The 21,035-nt window shown below is 40.6% G+C and overlaps 1 protein-coding gene across 1 annotated transcript in view; it reads right to left on the bottom strand.

The window, feature by feature from the left end:
* Nucleotides 1-20,547, bottom strand: part of cunh10orf90 (chromosome unknown C10orf90 homolog) — a 55,656-nt gene extending 35,109 nt beyond the window's left edge. Inside the window, exons 1-3 of the mRNA XM_055149920.1 lie at nt 20,008-20,547; nt 13,815-13,884; nt 4,709-4,797 (exon numbers count right to left, since the gene is read on the bottom strand). Of these exons, the coding sequence (XP_055005895.1) occupies nt 4,709-4,797; nt 13,815-13,884; nt 20,008-20,547 (699 nt within the window). The remainder of the gene's footprint in view (nt 1-4,708; nt 4,798-13,814; nt 13,885-20,007) is intronic.
* Between the last annotated feature and the right edge of the window lie 488 nt (nt 20,548-21,035).

Here is a 21,035-nt window from a genome sequence, read left to right as displayed (position 1 = left end):
AGGACTGAGACCAGAACTGAGACTAGGACTGAGACCGCTTTAGACCTGGTTTAGACCTGGTTTGGACGTGTTTTAGTCCTGGTTCAGTCCAGCATTGCAGTTTAAGTCATGGGAAAGGGAAACGGCTGTTATCCATTTTTTCCATTATTCATTTAAATAAAGAATTGAAAAGTGAAAAAACTAATAGTTCTCTGTTTTTTCATTTTGGTTTTGGAGACAAACCAAAAAAGACAATATCTGTTTTTTCGTTTTCTTATTTTTAGTTTTATTTTGAAAAACAAATGAACAAATGATACACGGATTGTTTGGCATTATCAGTACTTTTTACTTCAGCCTAAACCCTTTTGGTCATGATCCATGGGACTGTAGTCTATGTTTTGTTTTGTTTCCAGGTCTGTTTGTGATGAGGAAACAACATTATAACATAGATCAGAAAATAGTGTTATATGAATTCTTTAAAGGTGCACCGTGTAACCTTTCTGGCATGCAAAAATATGTTTAACCTGTAATAGGACGGCAAAATCAAATCAAATTTTTTTTTAAATTATTATTTTTTTATTTATAATTTGTCACATCCACAATAAGACAGACTTAACTAAACACGCATAAAAAAAAAAAAAATAAAAAATAATAATAATAATAATAAATAAATAAATAAATAAAATAATAATAATAATAATAATAATAATAATAATAATAATAATAATAATAATAATAATAATAATAATAATAATAATAATAAGGATAAATAAATAAAATAAATAAATAATTCAATAATAATAATAATAACAATAATAAAATCTAAATTTTAATGGATGCAATTAGTAAATCACAAATTGTTTGGCTGTAACTTGGAATGTACCACAGTATGGCATTAAACTATCTCCATGCAAACTTCTGTCAAAGCCCCTACACACAAAATTCTAAGTTTTTCTCGTTATGAAATCATCCAGTTACCATGACCAAGTTACAGGTCTGATCTGTGGAGAGGCGCCCAGACTCACAGCTATAATACATGTTTCTCGTGATATTGTTTCCAGCAACAACAACAAAAAAAATCATAGTGAATGTGACTCACCAACTACTGCAGATGATCAAATGTTTAATTATAGCTTGAAAAACAGAATTCTTAGTATAATTTCTGTAATTTCTGTTTGCAGACTTCTGGTTTGGCAGTTTTAAATGATGTATTATAGCTAAGATGTTATTGTTTTTGTACCGAAAATGACAAAATACCTCGCTGTACGATTGTTTTTTTTCCTTTTTTCCTTTTTATTCTGGCTGAAAATGGAAAGCCTATGTTGCAATCTGTTAATGATACGAGGAGAACATGCAAATTCCACACAGAAAAAGCCCGATTTATCTGGGAATTGGACCAAAAAGCCACAAAACTTTTCACTAAACTCCTAAACACTAGATAATGTACACATCCACTGATTATATTACAGAAACGAGCTTTGCGAATCATCCATAAAGTTGTTTTTTTAGAACACACCTATAATCAGTGTTGGGGAGTAACAGATTACATGTACTGGAGTAATCAGAGTACAAATTATGAGTAACTGTATTCAGTTACAGTTACTGTTTCAGTGAGTGGTAATTGGATTACAGTTACTTTGTTGAAATAAATGGATTACACAGAGATATTTTCCTGATTTCACATTTTGGGCTAAATCCCCACCTTTTTTTTTTCTCTGTAATTCCACTCATTGCAGGAAACTAAACCAGGTCTAAACTAGATCTAAACCAGGTCTAAACCAGGTCTAAACCAGGACTAAACCAGGACTAAAACCAGGACTAAACCAGGACTAAACCAGGACTAAACCAGGACTAAACCAGGACTAGGACTAAAACCAGGTCTAAACCAGGACTAAACCAGGACTAAACCAGGTCTAAACCAGGACTAAAACCAGGTCTAAAAACTAAACCAGGACTAAACCAGGACTAAAACCAGGTCTAAACCAGGACTAAACCAGGACTAAACCAGGACTAAACCAGGACTAAACCAGGTCTAAACCAGGACTAAACCAGGTCTAAACCAGGACTAAAACTAGGACTAAAACCAGGTCTAAACCAGGTCTAAACCAGGACTAAACCAGGTCTAAACCAGGACTAAACCAGGACTAAACCAGGTCTAAACCACTAAACCAGGACTAAACCAGGTCTAAACCAGGTCTAAAACCAGGCCTAAACTAGGACTAAAACAGGACTAAAACAGGATTTAACAGGACTATGCTGTGTGGACGTGTCTCTTCTTCTATCACTAATATTTTTAATACGGTTCAGTAAAGTCTGGGCTTTTTATTTTCTTTTATCAGGCAAAACATCTTAAGTTACGATATCCTCATCTTTGCTTCTCTACAGCAAACCAAGTAATCCAAAGTATTCAGATTACGTTACTCACTTTAAATAATTTAATGGATTACGTTACAAACTACATTTTGGTGTATGTAATCTGTAATCTGTAGGGGAATACATTTTAAAAGTCACCTTCCCAACACTGCCCATAATCTTTTTATTCAATCCAAGCTCCTCAAGATTCCTGAACCTGTACAATATTATACACTGGTAATTGTATTCAGAACATACAATAATTTACTACCACGTAATATTCAAAGCTTGTTCAAAATGAGAGGGTATGGAAATGTCAAATTGCCTAATGTTTGAACAACCCGTAAAAGTTTCTGTGTGTCTGTATGTGGTGTAAAACTCTGGAACCGTCTGGATACACGTCTCAAGCAACGCCAAAATATCCACAAATTCAAGTTGTTGTATAAACATATGGTCTGGTCACAGTATTTGGAGAGTGGAACATAATATTTGAACAATACTATCTTTGTAGCGCTGGTTTATGTTTGTTGTTTTCTTACCATTTTTCGTTATATTACTTATATTTGTTGTTTCTTACCATTGTCTGTATCCAGTGTTGGGGAGTAACAGATTACATGTACCGCCGTTACGTAATCAGAGTACAAATTATGAGTAACTGTATTCCCGTTACAGTTACTGTTTCAATGAGTGGTAATTGGATTACAGTTACTTTGCTGAAATAAGTGGATTACAAGGCGGTATTTTCCTGTTTTCACATTTTGTGCTACATCCCATTTATTTATTTTTTATTTCGGTAATTCCACTCATTGCCGGAAACCCAAACAGAACGCGACAGTAAGAGCGATGGAAACGTCATGTTAAAGTTGGCGGTGTCAGTCACACAGTGGAAGCAGCAGTGCATTGGTAAAAACGCATTTGTGTCTTGGAAATTCTTCTCCCGATGTGAGATAAATATAAAAAAAACAAATATAAAATCACCTACAACTTAAATGTGAAACAGGAGCTACTGGCACTGGTGAAAACAACCTGCATAGACTCATAATATCTGCACACTGTCCATAACACAAACATACAAACACACAAACACACACAAACACACACAAACACAAACACAAAACACACACAAACACACACACACAAACACACACAAACACACACAACACACACACACACACACACAAACACACACAAACACAAACACAAACACACACAAACACACACACAAACACACAACACACACAAACACACACAAACACACACAAACACACACAAACACACACACACAACAACACACACACACACACACACAAACACCTTCATCATTGTCATCAACCTGAGAACCCGCGGACCACGTCTCCTTCCGTAGTTACAGTGCGTGGACACCGACGTCTCGTGCGCCGCGTGTGGACCGTGTTTTCTCGCGTAAACCACGCCTCTAAACCAGAACTAACACCAGGAACCAGGACTAAACCAGGACTAACCCAGGACTAAACCAGGACTAAAGCAGGACAGCAGGACTGAACCAGGTTTAAACTAGGACTAAACCACGACTAAACCAGAACTAAAGACCTGGTCTAGACCTGGTCTAAAACCAGGACTAAACCAGGACTAAACCAGGTCTAAACAACATGACACCTAACAGTAGGTTGACATAATTTAAGGTGATCTCATGTAAAAAATAATTTCTCTATCAATAATATTTTTTAATCTGGTGAAGGAAAGGCTGATCTTGTTTCTGTCTTTTAACAGACAAAACCTCTTATATTCAGATCTCGTGGTCTTTGTTTCTCTACAGTAAACAGTTGTTTATTCATGGAGATTTGGGCTCAGACAATTTGAAGACAACAAACAAGAATTTTCAGGATGTGGTTGCTACATTCATGTCGTTTAAAAAAACATGACAATATCAAGTAATCCAAAGTAATCAGATTACGTTACTCACTTTAAGTAATTTAATGGATTACGTTACAAATTACATTTTGGGGGTGTGTAATCTGTAATCTGTAGGGGATTACATTTTAAAAGTAACCTTCCCAACACTGTCTGTATCCTTAACTTTACCATTGTTGGTTTGCAGTCAAGCTATAACAGTGACTCTTTGTCTGCTTGTAAATAGTTCATATAGTTTCATTCAAAATGTCTGAAAAACGCAAAAGAAAAAAGCTCATTGTGTTAGATTATGAAGAGCAGGGGTGGGATTAAATAAGTTTTCTTCTTCCCACTCCTTTTTTGGGCAAAATAATAATAATAATAGTAATTTTTTGTTGTTATTTTCATTTCTATTATGATTTCACTAATGTTATATGTTCCATTGTATATCATTACTTGCTCAAAATAAATGCATAAATAAAATAATAATAGTAGTGTTAGTATTTACCTGTTTGTCGGTCGTAGAGTCCTGCTGTTGCCACGATGACGTCCTCCCTCCAGCGCTGGCCTCACACTGGCTCCTCCGCTCCTCCTCGTCTGTGTTTAAACGCAAAACAATTTATTTTAACCAAACACTTCCAGGTTAGGTAAGCACCGAGTCGCTCCTCTGTTCTATTGTGATGTTGACAGTGCAAATAAGAAAACGTGGGCTGAAGGAGCGAAGCTACAGCCTCGGGTTATGTACTTGGATATTTCCAGTTGAGCAATGAAAACAGCTATAAATGAAATGAACTTTGAATGACCCGTGATGAACTTTTAGTGGCAAGAAGAAAAGTTACGCAGTGCACCTTTAAAGGACTTATGTTGCTCTATTTTCTGATCTGTGTTATAATCAGTGTTGGGAAGGTGACTTTTAAAATGTAATCCCCTACAGATTACAGATTACATACACCAGAATGTAGTTTGTAACATAATCCATTAAATTACTTAAAGTGAGTAATGTAATCTGAATACTTTGGATTACTTGATTTGCTGTAGAGAAGCAAAGACCAGGATATTGTAACATAAGAAGTTTTGTCTGATAAAAGGAAATAAAAAGTCCAGACTTTCTTTAACCGTATTAAAAAAAATATTATTGATAGAAGAAGAGGAAACACGTCCGCGCAGCATGATTTAGTCCTGTTAAATCCTGTTTGAGACATTAGTTTAGACCTGGTTTAGTCCTGGTTTAGTCTTGGTTTAGACCTGGTTTAGTCTTGGTTTAGTCCTGGTTTAGATCTGGTTTGGGTCCTGGTTTAGTCCTGGTTTAGTCCTGGTTTAGTCTTGGTTTAGTCCTGGGTTAGATCTGGTTTAGACCTGGTTTTAGTCCTGGTTTAGTCCTGGTTTAGTCCTGGTTTAGTTCTGGTTTAGTCCTGGTTTAGTCCAAGTTTAGACCTAGTTTAGACCTGGTTTTAGACCTGGTTTAGATCTGGTTTAGACCTGGTTTTAGTCCTGGTTTAGTCCTGGTTTAGTCCGAGTTTAGACCTGGTTTAGACCTGGTTTTAGTCCTGGTTTCAGTCCTGGTTTAGTCCTGGTTTAGTTCGAGTTTAGACCTAGTTTAGACCTGGTTTTAGACCTGGTTTAGATCTGGTTTAGACCTGGTTTTAGTCCTGGTTTAGTCCTGGTTTAGTCCGAGTTTAGACCTGGTTTAGACCTGGTTTAGACCTGGTTTTAGTCCTGGTTTCAGTCCTGGTTTAGTCCTGGTTTAGTTTAGACCTAGTTTAGACCTAGTTTTAGACTTGGTTTTACACCTAGTTTAGACCTGGTTTAGACCTGGTTTAGTGTCCGGTAATGAGTGGAATTACTGAAAAGGAAAAAAAAAAGAAAAAAATCTGAAAACAGGAAAATACCACAGTGTAGTCCATTTATTTCAACAAAGTAACTGTAATCCAATTACAACTCACTGAAAACAGTAACTGTAACTGAATACATAATTTGTACTCTGATTACATAACTCCGGTACATGTAATCTGTTACTCCCCAACACTGAGTATAATGTTGTTTCCTCATTAAAACATACCTGGAGTTGTGTGTTGTTGTTTTTTCATTCACACAAATCCTGCAGTTTTAGGCTTAGTCCGTCTCTCAAACAGAAAACACTTGTTCCACCTTGTGATGTCATGTGGTAATACAAGAAGTGCTCCACTGTGTTTTTAAACTCCACACACCTTCACTAGAATCATTTGGATCATTTCAGCCCTGGAATTGTCGATCTCTACTGAGCTAAAGGTAAAGGTTAGTTTCGGTCATGTTGCTTTATTCGTACCCGTAGGTAAATTTGTTTTTCAGATTTGAGAAGCAGGTTCCACATTTCACATTTCATTCATCCACATTATAGACAATAAACACGTATAAAAACATAATCACAAACTAAAGTGTTCCAGTGTTCCAGTGCAGAATGGTTTGTTCCATCAACAATTAGTTAAATTCATCCATCGCACTTGGCTAAAATCACAATAAATATTAAATATATATGAAAACACGTGATTTTTCCAAGACAAATGTACTAAAATTGATAGATAAGTAGATTACAATTTATTCATAAGTCTGAAAGCCGCTGGAATGAAGCTCCTTTTAAAACAAATTGTTTTAGATCTTGGGACTTAAAGCCTCTGACCAAACTCTGAGTTTAGTGGTTAGTGGTTTAGTCGTCTTCTAAAATACTGTGTGTAAAATCCCTCAGTCGTCCAGGTCGAATCCAAGGCAAAGGAGAAATGTGATTTTTCAACTGGACAAACGTTTATTTAAGTTGAAAACATTTTGCAGCTCAGTTCCAGAACTGGAGAAGCAGCTGGGATGAGCTGGGAAACGTTTTCGACCTAAATAAACGTTTGTCCAGTTGAAAAATGTATTTTCGCTGCAAAAGGAGCTGTTAATTTGAAAACTACTACTATCTTCATGACATCACAAGGTGGACCAGAGCATTTTGAGCCTTGCAGATGTAAACAGACTAAAAATAAAGTGTTACTCAGACACGTGTGAATGAAACAAAACACAACTCCAGGTAGGGCTGCTCGATTATGGAAAAAAAATTGTTTTGGTCAATACTGCAATCACAGTTATTCAAACGATTAATTTTTAGTGACACGATGCATTTATTCAGCATTTCTCTCTCTCTGCCAAAAAACAACAACAACAAAAAAAAAAACACTTTATTACTGATAATTTACTCAAAACTTTCAAACTGAAAATAAATATAGGCTAAAAAATATGAACCTTAAAGATTGTATGGAGGATTTTTTTTTGTTTCAAATTGTCAATGATAGATTATAGAGGTGCAGTAGCCTTGTAATTATGATGACCAAAAAAAGAGAATAAAAATTCATCAACTCTGGACGTGGTGGGGCTAAACATTTGCCAATAGATAACGACACTGCCTCGTTATCTGTGAGCTGACAGGCTGTCAATCAAACTCCCTACGTTTCTAGTGTAACTGACTTGCCTGCGCGCCGCCGGTACGTGGTTTACGTACGCCTGTCACGCAGTCCACAGACGCAAGACGCACAGACGCTGTTTACTCCACCAACGCAACAGTTCTTAGCGGCTTTTTTTTACCTATATCTTCCTCGCAGTTCACACAAAGTTTGTTGCAATGGCGACAAGAATCCAGGAGCAGTTCGCCGCAAAAGAAAGTCCGTTTTTGAGGTCGCTGAAAGAAGAAGACAAGGGGAAAAGCAGCGAAGCCAAACTAAGGTGATTCTTGAAGATTCATTCCAGCGATGGCGCGACTGAAGCAGACGCAGGGTCTAAAGACTGACGCACTGGTCCACAAATTACTCCTGGACAGGAAACTTCTGCTTATTATGAAAACGTACTTTATTTCCAAGAGCTAGTCAAACGTTTTTTCAGGACACGAAAGCGATATCCTATGTCAAAACAATTTTCAAGGCAAAGAAAGAGTCCGCTTGCTGCTGCGTGTTGTAGCTAGTTCATTCGCACTGAATCTCCGCGCAACCTTCTCTGCACCCCTTTCCTGCTCCTGTCCCCGCTGCCCGATCCACTCTTCCCTGCTCCTCACTTCTCCGGGCACGGAATCTCCACACACCCGCTCCCCCCGCTCCTCACTTCTCCGTCTTGCCTAACCAACACTGTAGTTAGTTGTTTACAAGTCATGTGCAGTGCACCGGCTGTAAACAAACCTGTTTCTGGCGTAAGGAGGAGGAGGGAGGAGGCGTTTCTACGTAGGAGCTGTAGGGGAGGGGGGTGGTTTCACGCATGCGCAACATTTGAAAAAGGACAAACAGTCGCTGGATTTCTCGTTCCTTGGAAAATCCTCTATACAACCTTTAAAGCAGTTTTGTAATGTATAAAACATAAAATGAATAAAATACACTTTGAACATGAAATAAGGCATAAAAAAACATAAATGTATCCAAAATAAACTGAATATCCAGCTGTTATACAATCTCTATATTTAAAAAATCTAATAAATACACTTTATATAAAAAAAAAAATCCCAAAATAAATAAAGAAAGAGAGAGGAAGGGGGAAGGAGAAACAGGGGGAGGCAGAGAGTGAGGGAACAAGGAAAGGAAGAGAAAGGGAGAGAGAGGGTAGGCAGCAGAGAGTAAGTGAGAGACAGAAAGTGAATGAGAGAGAGGAGAGAAAGAGAGGATCAGAAAGGAGGAGGAGAGACAGAGGAGGCAGAGAGTGTGTGAAAGAGAGTGCGAAAAGAGGAAGGAAAAGAAGGAAGGAGGGAGAGCTCTAGGGACAAGGAGAGAGTGAGCGAGAGAGAGAATTAGGGCGGAAGAGAGAGACTGAGGGAAGAGGAGAGAGAGAGAGAGGAGAGAGGATAGAGAAGGAGGGAGAGAGTCTGATTAAAGTGACTTTGGTCAGGGTTTGTTTAGCCTCGTCAGAAGTGACCACTGAGAATGAAAGAAAAAAAAAAAAAGCTCTTGAAGTAAAATGAAGTTGAATGTTGTTAAAATGAGTTGTTATTCTTGGCCGCGCGGCGATGAACACACGAGGAGGTTCTGGGTTTGACTCCCGGGTCACACAGGTCTGCATGTTTTTCCCTTTTTCTGGGTGGGTTTTTCTTGGACGCATCAACTCAAAGTGTGAACAACTGATACTTTGCGGCTGATTCATCAACATTTCCTGGGTTTGTGATCCTAATTATAGGCACTGCTCTGTCTGAAGCTTTATTACACTTTAATCTGTCCATTCATTTATTTTATTTATTATTTTGAGACAGGGACAGCGCACAATTTTCATATCAGCCTTGACAGGAGAGATTCATTGTACATCAGAGGTAATTTCCACCTGTCGTCCCTGGGCAGATTCATTGATTGATTGTATTTAACTGATCTTGGCTGTCAACTGTTCTTGGAGACCTATGTAGCATGTTTTGGGTTTTGTGTCCCTCCATCCATTTTCTTCTACATATCCTGGGCCGGGTGGCGGGGGCAGCAGTCTAAGCAGGGATTCCCAGATTTCCTTCACCGTCACTTCGTCCAGCTCCTCCGGGGGGATCCCAAGGAGTTCCCAGACCAGCCGAGAGACATAGTCCTTCCAGCTTGTCCTGGGTCTTCCCTGGGGCCTCCTTCTGGTGGGATAAGTCCGGAACACCTCAAGGGGGAGGCGGCCAGGAGGCATCCGGAACAGCTGCCCGAGCCACCTCAACTGACTCCTCTCGACGTGGTGGAGCAGCGGCTCTACTCCGAGCTCCTCCCGTGTGACTGAGCTCCTATCTCTAAGGCAGCGCCCAGCCACCCTGCGGAGGAAACTCATTTCGACCGCTTGTATCCATGATCTCGTCCTTTCAGTCATTACCCAGAGCTCATGACCATAGGTGAGGGAAGGAACTTAGGCTACGTTCAGACTGCAGGGCTTAACGCTCAATTCCGATTTTTTTGTGATATTCGATGTTTTTGCGAGGTCGTTCACATTTCCAATTAAATGCGACTTGTATGTGACTCCAGTGTGAACATTAAACGGCCCAAAAGTGTCCCGCATGTGCACTGGAGACACGATGACGTCAACCGCAGCGAGCGTCTCTGTGTTTACGGAAGTTGTCCAAACATGGACGCAGCATTGAGCACCTGGAGATTTTAAAGTTCCTCTCGTACCGGAGCCAGAACATGAACAACTTACTTGTTTTAAGGAGGAGATTGAGAAGGAGAAGGACGAGGTTTTTGGCCGTGGTGTTTTGTGGGACAGCGGCAGCGACGTCCGTTGAAAGGAACGTGTGGATGTGGAGACGGAGCCAAGAGTGGTGAGTGGTGATGTGCTTCGCTTCAGTGACACGGAGTTCATTAACAATTTTCGCCTACTTCAGCGCAGAATAGTGACGTTTGTGTCTTGTTGATAACATGTAGGTTGGATGAATGCACTTTGGCCGTTCAGACTGAAGTCGCATGTCAAAAGATCAGATATGTATCGGTTTCAGGAGCACATATCCAAGTGTCCTGGGTCACATTTGAAAAAAATCTGATCTGTGTCGTTCAGACTGTCATTAAAAGATCAGATACAGGTCACATAGGGGCCAAAAAAATCGGATTTGGGTCACTTCAGGCTGCAGTGTGAACGCAACCTTAGTTTGAGCAGTAAATCGAGAGCTTCGCTTTTCAACTCATTTCCTTTCATTTTCATTTGTTTATTTGTTTGAGCCAGGTCCAACAAAACTCAAAAACAATAACAAAAATAGTGATATGTACAGGAACATATTTGGGACCTGGTGCTCAAAAGGAGTAGGATGAAGATTAAAAAAAACTTAAGGAGTCTTACCCCAATTGTTTTACATAATCACGTGGTTCAGTTTTTTTTTAAATATAATATAAACACCTTTGCAGTGCTTCTCTCTCTCCTTCTCTCTGTCCCTGTTTACTCTCTCCCACTCTCTCTTTCACGTGCCCTCTCTATGTCCTTGTCTTTTTCTTCCTCTTTCATTGCTTCTCTCTCACTCTCTCACCCTCTCTTTCTCCTTTTCCCATCTCCCTTTCTCTCTCTCTCTCTCTCAGCTTCTCCTTTACTGTCTCCCTCTTTCTCTTTCTCCCACTCTCTCTCACACGTGCCCTCTCTCTGTCCCTGTCTCTCTCTCCCTGTCTCACTACTTCTCTCTCTCTCTCTCTGTCTCTCTCTCTGTGTAATCTCTATCTCTCTCTCTCTCCCTCTCTCTCCCTCTCTCTCCTCTCTCTCTATCTCTCTCCCTCTCTCTCTCTCTCTCCCTCTCTCTATCCCTGTTTCTCTTTCCCTCTCTCACTGCCTCTCTCTCCTTCTCTATGTCCCTGTCTCTCTCTCTCCTTCTCTCTCCTCCTCTCTCTCTTTCTCTCTCTCTCTCTCTCAATGCTTCTCTCAATCCCTCACATGCCCTCTCTCTGTCCCTCTCCCTCTCTCTCTCTCTCCTCTCTTCTCTCTCCTTCTCTCTCCCTCCCTCTCTGTCCCTGTCTCTCTCTCCCTCTCTCATTGCTTCTCTCTCTCCTCTTTACTCTCTCCCTCTGTCTTTCTCCCAGTCTCTATCTCACATGCCCTCTCTCTGTCCCTCTCCCTCTCTCACTGCTTCTCTCTCTCCCTCTCTATCTCTCTCCCTCTCTCTCCTCTCTCACTCCTTCTATCTCTCGCTTCTTCTATCACATGCTCTCTCTTTGTCCCTGTCTTTCTCTCCCTCTCTCACTCCTTTTCTCTGTCCCTAACTCTCCCCCTCGCTCTCTCTCTCCCCCTCACCTCCCCGTCACGCCCTCTTCTCCCTCTCCCTCACACTTCCTCTCTCCGTCCCTCCCTCTCTCTTTCCCTCCTTCCCTCCCTCCCTCCGTCCCTCTCTCCCTCGCTCCGACATGGCTCACTTTGATCTCTGCTGTTTCCAGGTTTAATCTATAAAAGAACAAGGACAGGCCCCAAAGACCAAGTCCCAGATCAGACCCAGAGCGCGTGCGACGTGTTTGGAGATTCAAAGATTAACTGCAGTCCTGCCCCCCCCCTTCCTCACACACACACACACACACACACACACACACACACACACACACACACCTTCCTATAGTCAGGTCTGTGTAATGGAATTTAATGTATTACAGCTCTAGATAAGAGAAATCCTCCTATAGATTTCACTCTGCAGTAATGTGTCTTTCACTTTGTTCTAAAGCTGCTGGACTGTGGAACTGTCTGAACTCATGACACAAACTCTTCCCCTCACATGTGGCGAAAAAGAGAGGCGGAAAAACCATATATATGATGATGGAAGAGGCTGAGACAGAGGTGACAGAGGTCAGAAAGATTAAAAACGAAGAGTGACAGATTCCCCCGTGTGAGGTTTTGGATCTGAAAGACAGTGAAGTCTACCCAGGCTGGTGCCACCTAGTGCCTCCGCTCAATTGAATTTCTCTTCAGCGACAAGGTCAGGAATCAGAATACATTAGACAAGGGGTGTCAAACTTATTTTGGTCCGGGGGCCGTATCCAAACTACTATGATCCCAAAGGGGCCGGATCAGAAAACTCATGACATATAAACCCCCAAAAATAGCAATAAGTTCAAATATTGGTGCAGAGAAACACAAATCTATTACAGAAATCTTTTTTAATTAACGAACTCTTTCTTTTACAAAATATTATAATATTATGAACAACCTGAAACTTTAAGAAAAATGCAATTTCAACACAATGTTTTAACATGAACTTGTATGTAAACAGGAATAAGTCAATTTTTGCTTGGAAAATCCTGCACTCGGCTTCACTTTTCTCATTTTGGACATTTTTCTGATGAGGGTGTCACGGTTTGACAACAGTCAAAACAATCGTCCTTTAAGAGCGTTTGGAAAGAGACAAGTCTTCATTTGTGCTGCTCTGGTGGGAGGGGCCACGTACAGAGACACTGGAGATGCTGCTGTGATAAACACCACAGAAAATTGCCAATATTTTAATAGAAAATATAATTAAAATATTTTAGTAGAAAATCAGCCGAGGGACACATTAAAGGTCTTGGAGGGCCGGATCTGGCCCCCGGGCCTTATGTTTGACACCTGTGCAATAGGCGGTTTGCAAGAAGGAGGCTGAAGACTCAAACAAACGAAGCGACCGTGGACGTGTAACCTGTCCATTTTACACTGAACTGGACTGTGTTTTGGGAGACAAGCCCAGCGTTTAGACTACTTCATAAATCCTGAGCACGCTCGCTGTGTGTGACGTCGCTGTGTGTGACGTCGCTGTGTGTGACGTCGCTGTGTGTGACGTCGCTGTGTGTGACGTCGCTGTGTGTGACGTCGCTGTGTGTGACGTCGCTGTGTCCTCCAATGTGCATGCGGGACACTTTTGGGGCATTTAAAGTTCAAACTGGAGATCACATACAAGTCACATTTAATTGGAATTGTGAATGATCTTGCAAAAACAATCGGGTTTCACAAAAAAAATTGAGCATTAAGTCCTGCAGTCTGAACGCAGCCGAAGTGAATCTTTAAGCCGATCCTCTGTTGTCCTCCTTCGACTAACTAGGCCCATACAGTTACCCGATAGTACACTTGTTTTACTATTATTGAAACGAATACGTTAAGAGCTGGAAATATGTTTAAAACCAGCTCTGAGGAAGATTTAAAGATGGATTAGACAACAGGACCAAAATATGAGTAGATCAGTTTGTACTTACCACTGCAGTTCTTTACAGAGGGCGGGGCATTCGTCACCAGTGTGGGGGTGATGGGTGGCTTCAACTTCACCTGAAAAAAAAAGTACACAGAAAAGTTGTCAGGGCATCTGGTTTAAAATCTTTCCTAATTATTTTGATTTCAGTAGCTTTAATGACATACCAATGAAATAAGTCCTAATAGGTGCGAAAAGAGGCAATTAATATTAAAAGGTGTTAACTAACCTTTTCTACGTTATGCATACATTTACAAGTATTACTATTACTTCTACTGCAACTATAAATACTACTACTATTATTACTATCAGTACCACTAATGCCACAACTACTACCACTATTGCTTAAAGGGCTCACATTACGTTATTTTCTGATCTATGTTATAATGTTGTTTCCTTATCACAAACAGACCTGGAGTTGTGTTTTGTTTCATTCACACATGTTTAATGCACCACCTTGTGATGTCATGTGGTAATACAGGAAGCGCTCCACTGTGTTTTTAAACTCTATACATCTTCACTAGAGTAATTTGGAAGATCTCAGTCCTAGACTTTCCAATCTCTGCTACACTAAAGATAAAAGGTCGCTGTTAACTTGAAAACTGCCACTTCTACTGTTTCGATACGGGACGTTTGGTTCGGTGCAAGGCTGTGCACGAATGATTTTGTGCAATTTGTGTGTGTTTACATTTCGCCACTACATGTGCAGCTACACTGAAGGCTCGGCTCTTTAATATTCATGAGGGAACTTGTCCATGATTGGGGTCCCAGTGTTTCCTGCAGCGCTTTATAGTTAGGACGACCACCTTGACAACAATGGCCCCCTGCCTTGACTACGTCTGTCCAAACCACGTCAATCCTCGCACAAAACTACGGTCGTTGAACCCCGGTCCTCACTTTTGACTTTTGCCCCCCCTCCATACCTCCCCTCTGCCATACCTGCCTCATACCCGCGACCTCTGTCCCGAACAAAAGGGTATTTATTTTCAACCACCGGGGACATTGTAACTGCAGCAGGTCTGCACTTACTGTGGACAAGTTGGTTTTTCTGGCCAAAAATATGTAAAAGTAAAACTTCATGCTGGAACTGTTAGTGCTGCACTTTAGTTTTTGAAAAGTTTTGTTTACTGTTTACACGGAATTTATTTTTTATAATATTTCATACATTTGTTACTTATTTCGGAATAATTTATTTAACTTATTCGTCAAGTCTTTGCATTTAATTTTCGTTTGAATATTTAACTAATTGATTTAATAAAAACATAAATAAACAACAAGCATTCTTCATTTTGTTTTCATACTGCACCGAAAATGAACCGAACCATGAGCACAACACCAAAGTACGTTCTGAACTTTTGATTTTTGTGTATCGTTACACCCCTAATGTAGACAGACTAATAATAAAATAAAACAACTCCAGGTATGTTTTCTTTTGACATAACATGGTTTAAAGCTCACAAGAGTCAATTTTGCATAATATAAGTCCTTTAAAACACAAATACTATGTACTTCTACTCTTTCTATCATGTACGGCAGCAGTACACTTGTTATAGTCCGTTTGACCACTGATTCGAAGCTCTCGCTCTCTGTATAAACATAATTGACTGAGCGTTTATATCGACTGGCTCCAACAGATGAACAGCTCGTTGTGTCCTTGGGCAAGACACTTAACCCACCTCCCCTCCAGTGTCGGCGTACACTTGTATATGAAAGTGTAAAGTACTCTGACTGCCTTGAAGGTGAAAAAGCGCCTCGTACAAAGCGCATATTTTAGTATAACTGCCCGTACAAGATTTTCTCCGTTGTTGATATATTGTTTAGTTCCCGTGACAACGCCGCAAACATAACAGCTTTCTCTTTCTAGCTTCTGATTCCCTCTTTACATTTCTCAGAGTCGGATCGATGCCCGTAATGCCCGTTCTGCAAAGCGCGAGCACGTCTCCGGTCCCGCTCCAAACGCAGATGGATTTTCGGAGTCGTATTATCAGTTTGGGCCCCGTAATACTCTCCGTTGAACTGTGCCTCGTGAACATCGACTGGTGTCCTCCGCGGAAACAGCCCTGTAATCTGGATCACTGTGACGCAGAGAGGAAGGGAGGGTTTAGAGAGATGGAGAGAGGGAAAGAGAGAAAGAGAGGGAGAATGGGAGAAGGGGGAGGAAGAGAGAGGGAGGGAGAGAGAAGGAAGGTTAGAGAAAAAGAGAGAAATGGGAGAAAACGAAAAAGTAAGGATGGAAACTGGACTGCGAAGAGAAGTAAGAGAGAGGGAAGAAGGAGAGAGAGTTAAAGAGGAATAATAGAGACAGAGAGAGAGAGATGTGAGTGATGGAGGGAGATAGAGGGAAAGAGAAAAGAGAAGGGAGGTGAGAGAGACAGAGAGAGAGAGAGAAGAGGTCAGCAAAGGACGAAGGGAAGTACATAGGTAAAGAGAGTGAAGAGACAGAAAGAAATAAAAAGGGAAAAAGTTAGACAGGGGGAGTGAAAGTGAGAGTGACTAATGGAGAAAGAGAGAGAAGGAGAGAGAGAGAGAGAGAGAAAGAAGGTGGTAAATAGGGGAGCATAGGGGGCATGGACAGAGAGAGAAAAGGAGAAAAAAACTGAAGATAGTAATGGAACAAGAGAGAGACAGAGAGAAGAGAGAGAGAGAAAGAAGAGAGAAGGAAAAGAGAGAAAAGGAAAGACTGTGATGGAAAAAGAGAGAGTGAGAGAAAGAGAGAGAGAAGGGAAGACAGTGATGGAACAAAAGAGACAGAAAGAGAGAGAGAGAAAGAAAGAGAGAAACAGAAAGTGAGAGAGAGAAAGAAGAGAGAAGGAAAGACAGTGATGGAACAAAAAGAGACAGAGAGAGAGAGAGAGAAAGAAAGAGAGAAACAGAAAGTGAGAGAGAGAAAGAAGAGAGAAGGAAAGACAGTGATGGAACAAAAAAGAGAGAGAGAGAGAGAGAGAGAGAAAGAGAAGAGAGAAGGAAAGACAGTGATGAAACAAAAAAGAGAGAGAGAGGAGAGAGGAAGAGAAGAAAGAGTGATGGAACAAAAAAGAGACAGAGAGAGAGAAGAGAGAGAAGAAGGAAAGACAGTGATGGAAGAAAAAGAAGACAGAGAGAGAGAGAGAGAAAGAAGAGAGAAGGAAAGACAGTGATAGAACAAAAGACACAGAAAGAGAGAAGAGAAAGAGAAGAAAAAGAAGAAAGTGAGAGAGAGAAAGAAGAGAGAAGGAAAGAACAGTGATGGAACAAAAGACACAGAAAGCAAGAGAGAAAGAAAGAGTGAAACAGAAAGTGAGAGAAGAGAAAGAAGAGAGAAGGAAAGACAGTGATGGAACAAAAAAGAGACAGAGAGAGAAAGAGAGAAGGAAAGACAGTGATGGAACAAAAAAGAGACAGAGAGAGAGAGAGAGAAGAAGAGAGAAGGAAAGACAGTGATGGAACAAAAGACACAGAAAGAGAGAGAGAAAGAAAGAGAGAAACAGAAAGTGAGAGAGAGAAAGAAGAGAGAAGGAAAGACAGTGATGGAACAAAAGAGACAGAAAGCAAGAGAGAAAGAAAGAGAGAAACAGAAAGTGAGAGAGAGAAAGAAGAGAGAAGGAAAGACAGTGATGGAACAAAAAAGAGACAGAGAGAGAGAGAGAAAAGAGAGAGAGAGACAGAGAGAGAGAAGAGAGAGAGAGAGAGAGAGAGAGAGAAGACAGAGAGAGAAAGAGAAGGGAAGGCAGTGTTGGAAAAAAGAGAGACAAAGAGAGAGAGGGAGAGAGAGAGACAGAGAGAGAGAGAGAGAGAAAAGGGGAGACAGTGTTGGAACGAGAGAGAGAGGGAGAGAGAGAAAGAGACAGAGAGAAGAGAAGACAGTGTTGGAAAATGAGAAAGACAAATAAGAGAGAGGGAGAGAGAGAAAGAGGGAAAGACAGTGATGGAAAGAGAAAGAGAGAGAGAGAATGGAGGATAGCAATGGAGCATTAAAGAGAGAGAAAAACAGTGATGGAACAAAAGAGAAAAAGAAAGAGAGAGAGAGAGGGGGAAGACAGTGATGGATCAAAGGAGAGACAGAGAGAGAGGGAAAGACAGGAGGGAGAGGAAGAGGAGCGATATCCTGCACACTAAGCAGTAGTTGTGCTGAGTAACACAGATGTGAGTGTTAATCGGCCTCATGGAGCTGAGTGCATCTGCAGACCCCACGCACCATCACACACCACACTGTACTCTAATGCACTGTAACGCACAGGAAACTCAAGAGACGGGCTTTATGTCAACTTATATAAGAATAAAGGAGTTTGGGAGAATCATTGTAAAAGTGATTGTAAAATTATTTATTATTATGTTGTGACTCTGTGCCACTACTACATCTCCCACAATGCACCGCAGTTTTTTTCCCGTAAAGTGACTGCATCTCGTCACTAGAGAGGCCAAGAAAACTCCACAAATTTTCCCAAAAATGTCCAAAAAAAGAAAAATTTACGCAGAAGGACGGCTATTTCATGAACGTGACTGAAGGAGTAAAGTGAATGTTTTAACTTAAACCTTTAAATCAAATCCAATCCACTTTATTTCTACAGCACATTTCGTAAACAAAACAGTTTCCCAAGTGCTGCACAAAACAGATAAAACATACTGTAAATATAAATATAAATTAAAGCTCTACTTAACTCTACTCGTCCTCATTAAGACAATAAAACTAGTCAAATCAAATAAGAGCAAGAATACCAGTGAATAATAAAAAAGTAAAAAAACAAAAATAAACAAAATGAATCAATATGAAATGAAAAATCAAATACAGATTTTACAGATTTGTAACATACTGATATTACAGTTACAGTTGCAGTTTTAACTTTATAATCGGCCCTTTGACAATAAACATGATCCAAATGTGGCCCTTGGTGAAAATGAGTTTGACGCCCCTGCTATATACTGTATTTTTTGGACTATAGGTCAAACTTTTTTCATGGTTTGGGTGTTTCTTGCAACTTATACTACACTGTGATCTATATATACAATTTTTTATACTGACAGTCTCAAGAGGCTCTAGTCTTGTGTGTCAGTATCTGCTGCTCCTGTTCCTCCTACACTTGGCTCTACTGCGCATGTCTCCTGCAGAAAGAGCCTCTGTCCTGCTGCAAGTAGTGAAATATGCAGCTGAAAACAATAATCGAGCTGCAGAAAGAAAGTTTGGAGTGAGTGAGAAACTTGTGAGGGACTGGTGGACAGCGGGGATGGAGAACACAGCTTCACGGTAACCAGGAGTGTGCACCGTGCAATTTTCCCGAAAGTTACTGGATGGATCGACAAAGCCTGAACTTCAGTGACACCAGAAACCCTCCTGTCGGGATTCAGAAAGTCCGGACTAATTCTAACTGGAACTGATGCTGAGTCTGACGACAGCGACACAGAAGAGGAAGCGGCGCTCTGTTTACCTCCGGAGGTCGCGGAGTTGCTCAGAAGTGACACCGAGGATGAAGAATTGAATGGATTTAGTGATTTGGAGTGAGATGGAGAGTTTGTTAAACTTGTTCTGTTCTGTTGTTTATGTTATAGTTTATCTGAAGAACTGTTCATATGTGACGTTAACAGTCTGTTGTTCTCTGTTCTATTGTTGTTACTAGAACTTGACTTTCAAGATGAAATGTTCCTGGTCTCTGATTGTATAAAACACATTTCACCCAAAAAGTGTGACTTGTATATGTTTTTTCTTCTTCATTATGCAATTTTTGGCTGGTGTGACTTATACTCCGGAGCGACTTAGGTAATTTAAGACCATAACAATGGTGGCGTCTTTGTTTGAGTGTTGTGATCTCCATGTGACTAGAAGATAAGTAGATCAATTAAGAGTTCAGCAAAGAAAACTGAACTGAAATAGGTGTATGATAAAAGTAGACTGTGGCTATCCAATATCCTGTTAAAATAAATAATTTACTTCATTACATATTCATCAGGTGTATAATGGGGTAGGGAGGTTACTTTTTGTGCGTTTTGTGCTCAATTTGTGTCTGCATACAAATTATTATTATTTTTTTATCTATAATTTTGATCATTTTGAGTGTACGTGTACCCAACACATTAATAATAAAACATGACAAAAAATAAAACTAACACACTTACAAACAGAAAATAAATAAATAAATAAAATAAATTAATTCAATAAAATACATATGTTCGAAATTAAAAATACTTTGACTTAAAAAAAAAAGCAGCAGATAAATTTAAATCCATACCTGTTGTCCTGCAGTGTCTGAGTTGCGTCCCTGCTCCCCGACCATCGTCACCTTCCTTTTGATGGGCAGCCACCCGATCTTCACCGGCGTCAGAAAACTCACTCTGCCCTGCTCCTTCTTTGGGGTTTGGCTTATCCTCGCTTTCTCCCAGCTGTCTCTTCTTTCCGGAGGAGACGGTATCCCGCTTTGAACAGACTCCTGACTCCCAAACGAACTCCCGCATAAGCTCGTCCCTCCAGAAGAAGATCCCCAACTCGACGAGACACCTCCTTTTGCTTTCCAAGTGGGAAAACCGGCTTCTCTGTCTCGAAAGGTATCTCCAAATTGTCCAGCTTGGTCCTGATTGGAACTTTGCTGGACTCTTTGCAGATGTTTGAACCATCCGTCGAATTGTCCTCCTTCCGTGGCGCTTTGTGGGCGTGATCTGCGTTCGGGACGGGGAGCAGAGGAGGGGTCCCGGGTCGGGCTTTCCCAATAGGACTCGTCTCCGGATCTACTCCAGGTTTTGCGGAGAGGGGCAGGTGGTGCGCGGAGAGACATGGTGATCGGGTAACACAGGTGGGGTTGGGTTACAGCAGGAGATCAGAGGGGAGGGGGGCTTTACGTGGAGGTCTTAATGAGAAAGTGTCAGATTAAACAAGCGAGTTGAAACTGGGCGCTCCACATGGGACACTGCAAAACACAAAACAGAAAAGATTAGAAAGAATTGTTTGACATAATTAGATTTTAAAAAGATGTCAAGTTTGTACTATGTAACCACCTGCTTGTCTACATGGAGATGTTATTGCTTTACCTGGAATATTCCACAGTATGGCATTAAAGGGCAAAGTTAAAAGTCAGATCAGTGAAAAGGCGGGTCACCCTTTTTTGCTTTTTTTGGTAACTAGGGGTGTGCAAAAATAGTGAAATATCGATATATCGTATTGTTTAATGTGATACAGTATAAATATTGTGGACTGCTGTAACTATATATCACCAAGAGTATTTTTTGGTATATTTTACTAAATTATTTTGTTATAGTGCTACAG

Source organism: Boleophthalmus pectinirostris, unplaced genomic scaffold (genome assembly GCF_026225935.1).
Source record: "Boleophthalmus pectinirostris isolate CB_2022bp ecotype Guang Dong unplaced genomic scaffold, ASM2622593v1 HiC_scaffold_14, whole genome shotgun sequence".
NCBI lineage: Eukaryota > Metazoa > Chordata > Actinopteri > Gobiiformes > Gobiidae > Boleophthalmus > Boleophthalmus pectinirostris.
This window is presented reverse-complemented; position numbering and strand designations above follow the sequence as displayed.